Source organism: Acyrthosiphon pisum, chromosome A2, assembly GCF_005508785.2.
Source record: "Acyrthosiphon pisum isolate AL4f chromosome A2, pea_aphid_22Mar2018_4r6ur, whole genome shotgun sequence".
Taxonomy (NCBI): domain Eukaryota; kingdom Metazoa; phylum Arthropoda; class Insecta; order Hemiptera; family Aphididae; genus Acyrthosiphon; species Acyrthosiphon pisum.
Window position 1 is genome coordinate 38,315,940 of NC_042495.1, and position 4,534 is coordinate 38,320,473.

Consider the following 4,534-nt stretch of genomic DNA (forward strand, 5'->3'; position numbering starts at 1 on the left):
CGTCCTCTTAATTAGAACTGCTGAACTCAAATTGCTGTGTTGTCCATTTGTATGATAGTGATAACACATACGTGTCATGTCCTCTGTAGTTTTTATTACAAATTGTATGTATTTAAAAAAATAATTACAAGCAAGATTACTATTTTATAAGTTATAATCCTATACATGAGTTATAAACTGTTAATCTATGTCAACACAACTTTTTTAGTATCAATTAATGCAGAAAAATTATAAAATTAATAATTTATTATATTTCAGTTATGAGACTGTGAGAGACCATTGTCAGTGTGTAACCGAAGACCAGAGATATTCTGCTAAAGGTTATGTACCCAAACCGTCAGCTGAAAAAGGAAAACGTAAACAAGCTGGTTGGGTTGATATTGTTCAGTCAGTAATGAATAATAAAGATTTGCCTAATGAACAAAGACAATTTTTGAATATTATAGCCAAGTTTGATAATGTCCCAAGAAAAAAAAATAAATTCCAGGTATTTCTATTTATTATTTATGAAGGAACAATTAATGCATTTTGTTGCGCTTGCTATTTAAGAAAAATTGTAAATACGATCAACTTCAAATGGATATAACTTTGAAATTATTGATCTGTGCCAATTTTTGTTTGCACCACCTTATTCATTGTTGAAAAATTCATAAGATGAAAAAAAATATTTTAAAAATTCAGAGTCCCTGGTAAAATAGAAATATACATAATTAATAACCTAACAGTCAATACAATTAACATTAGTTGCTCCGCACGACTGTAAAGTAGTGTAGTAGCGTATGCGTATAAACGTAAAATCGTAAACTTTGGAACACTATAACTCAAAATAATGGTTTCCGCAATAAAATTCAAACATTTTTGAAATCAGCATTGAAGATACGTCTTTGAAAAACTCAAATTTTGAAATTTGTGAGGGGCGTGGTAAAGTGCATTTTAGCCTTTATAAAATATTCAAAAAATTAAATATTGCTCCTACTTTTTTGGCTATACAGATAAAAAGTCAAGTACCTATTACAATTGTTTTAACACTTAATAATTTATGAATTTATAATTCATTAACTACCTATATAAATCATTAATACATTTATAAGACTTCTAATAAAGTAATTTATTGTATATAATATATACGTGTTAGATATGTCTATTTGTTTGTTATTTAATAATATTTATGTGGCTTGGTGCAACTAGGGTTAAAATTCTGGGGGGGCTAACAAAAATATTTAAAATAACCCGTAGGGGGCCTTATATCTGAATCAATAAGGGATATTTGTGGGGGCTAAGCTCTCTCCCCTCCAGTCACGACAATGCGTGGCACGCTGGCTGCTACCAGTCGTGGAATGGGTGACCACCCGGGTTCGTAGTAGTAAAAACCTTGCCACACGTACACGTGTTTGTTTACCTACCATAACAACCGTTACAACATCTTATTTAACCAATCTTATCCAACCAAAGTTCATAATCTCCTACAACATCTAATGGCCATAGTCGCCGGGCTTAATCAATAGAATTCAGTATATTTTAGTTGAAATATATAGGTTAGAAATGTAATGTCATCATGAATGAACATTTCGGGTAATGCTTATATTTTATGCATCATAATTTCACTCCATATATAATTTTATTATATGTAATGTCATAATATTAAATATTGGAACAATACCAATGTAATTTATTATAACATACTGATTTTTATTGTTTTGTTTCAGAACTTTTGTTTTTCTACAGCTCCTGCTTATAGAAGAAAAGGATACATAGTTGACCAAGTGTTTGATATGATAGAAGCTGAGTATAAAGCACAACTACCTCAGAATTCAAATGAAAAACCAGTTGATAATAAATCGGGGAACTTGGTGAAGAATGATTCAATTCAAGAAGAATCTCAAGAAATTAAAAATAAAATAACCATTGAAAATGATGAAATAATTAACAATTTAAATGGTAATAATGAAACAGAGGAAACACCAAAAAAGAAGAAGAAAAAAAGTAAAAAATCTTTTGATACAGTAAATAATGAAACAGAATCAAAATTGGATGGAAATGCTGAACCACAATCAACAAAGAAAAAGAACACAGCAGAAGAAGCTCAGCTTAACTCAGCTAAAAAGTCTAAAAAAAATAAAATTAATACAGAAAACATTGAAAATAGCGAATCAATTCAAGACCCACAAGAAATTAAGAAAAAAAAGATCATTGATAGTGAAACTTTTGTAACTCCAAATAGTAATTTTAGTAGTGAGGAAACACCGAAAAAGAAAAAAAAAAGTAAAAAATCAGTTGATGCAGTAATTTGTGAAACTGAAACAAAATCAGATGTTGAACAACAGTCAACAAAGAAAAAGAACATATTAAAAATTAACTCTGGAACTGAAGACAATTTAAAAGTAAAAGAGGACACAGCAGAAGCTCAGCCAAGCTCAGCTAAAAAGTCTAAGAAAAATAAATCAGATATAGAAATAACTAATGATAAAACTAATAATGTTGATTTCAAAAACGATGATAATATCTGTAATGAAAATTGTGTAGCAAATAAGGAAAATGGAATTCTTCAAGAAAAATCGGAATCAGTAATGAGTAAAAAAGAAAAAAAAGAAATGAAAAAGAAAATGAAATACCAACATGAATTAGAAACTGTTACCAATGGAGTAATAGAATCAGATAAAGAACCAATATCAAAAAAGAAAAAAAGGAAGTTAAATAATAATGAAGAAAACGAAGAACCAAAACAAAAAATGTTGAAAACTGGTAATTTTGATTTATTCAGAATTATTATATCAAACCTTAAAGGAGCACAAAACTCAAAAAATAAGTTTTTTTAATTTGAAAGAATGTTCAATTCTATGAATAATGGTATAGGTTTTTACTTACATTATTCAATGAGTTGTGCGGAATTGAATAAAGACCTGTGAGACGCCATTGGGCCCGGCTTGTGATAATTGCTTGTTTTATATTTGTAAATTTTTCTCGCTTCACGTAAAAACTTACCTACCCTTAAAGTATAATTTCTAATTTTTGTTGTACTATGTGCCTATGTGGTATTTTTTTATGTACTGACAATGTTAGTGGAACCAGAATTTTTCTTAAGTGATTAGTTTGTTTGAAATCTTTAATATGTGTATCAAAATCAATCAACATGTTGCATCGCGGTAACTACAATATGTACGCAACAAAAATCCCTTTTTAATATTAAAAAAAACCAAAGGTTATACTTAAATTCTCATACTTCTATCATTTTTAGCTCAAGAAACATCATATTTCTAATACAAATTAAATTAAAAAAAAAAAAAAATGTTTAAGTTGGTAAATCATTGTGTAAAGTGAGTAACTTTTCATGTATAAGATAGGGGATGGAACCTAGCAGAATTACGTCCCACAGTTAGTCTAGATATCTATTCCCATTATCTCCTTAAATAATATTTTTTTTGGCTGGGTACAAATATTTTTATTTTCTAACCGATTTTGCGTAACGTTTTGTTTATCACCATAGAAACGAATAAAATGTAAAAATTACCTAAATCCCACTAGGTAATTATATAATGGTTACTTATCAGTTATTAATACATATTTATAATTCATACATTTTCTTCAAATTGGAAAATATAAAGTAGCGTGTTTTAGATTGGATTTTGGCAAAATCGTTTTTAGTTCTGACTACAATAATATTTAGCATTTAATACTAATTAGAAGAAAAATTATTTTTGTGTTGTGTGTTCCTCTAAATTACAAATTTTAACAAATTTTTATTTTAAATTAATAAATGTTTTTTTAAAAAAATTTTAGAAGATGTACCCCAAGTTCCAGAACTACAGTCCGGGCGTAAATTTGAGTGGAATGAAGCTATTAATCAAGTGTTGCAAGCTAAAAAAAATAAACCAATCTCATTAAGTAAAGTAATGAAAAGAGTTTTGAGTGAATTTCATTTTTTGAACGAAGCTAAAAAATCTGAAAGTGATCTAGAAAAGATATTTCTAAAAAAAATTAAGAAAATGAAAAATGTCAAGATTGAAAATGATAAGGTACAATTAGTAGAATGTTAATTTAGTATTCTGATTCTATGTAATTTACATTTAACTGGTATTTTAATTTAAGACTTCATTAATAAACAACTTAATATCATATTATGGAGATGTTTGTCTTTTATGTTACGTATTAGCATATTATTGTAATATTAACACAATAAACATTTTTATAATTTTATATTCCGAGTAGAACAATGAATGTATTGATTTTGCAATGATTATTTTTTTGTTTGTACATGTTATACAACAGAAGTGGCCAGCGGTAAGAGAGCTGCGAGCCACACATTATATTGAAAAATAATATGAAGAACAGGACAATTTATAATACTTATTATTATATTAGTAAACATTTTAAAACACGATTCGCATTAGTCTTAAGATGCTAGCAGCGGTTGGGCCACCCCTGTTATATAGTGTAAAAAAATCTTTGTTCTTCAACTTTGAGAAGAGTTTTTACTTATAAATGTATTTAATTGGTGTTTTTAGAAGGTTACCAAAGAATATTCTCAGTACTTTTC

The 4,534-nt window shown here is 27.9% G+C and overlaps 1 protein-coding gene across 3 annotated transcripts in view; it reads left to right on the plus strand.

Moving 5' to 3' along the window:
• LOC100167741 (cell growth-regulating nucleolar protein) overlaps positions 1-4,118 on the plus strand; it is a 6,891-nt gene extending 2,773 nt beyond the window's left edge. For all 3 annotated transcript variants that reach the window (XM_003247663.3, XM_008189509.2, XM_008189510.2), the window contains exons 3-5: positions 259-487; positions 1,707-2,742; positions 3,778-4,118. In XM_003247663.3, coding sequence (XP_003247711.1) covers positions 259-487; positions 1,707-2,742; positions 3,778-4,034 — 1,522 coding nt within the window. In that variant the 3' untranslated portion in view covers positions 4,035-4,118. The remainder of the gene's footprint in view (positions 1-258; positions 488-1,706; positions 2,743-3,777) is intronic.
• The last annotated feature ends 416 nt before the right edge of the window (positions 4,119-4,534 follow it).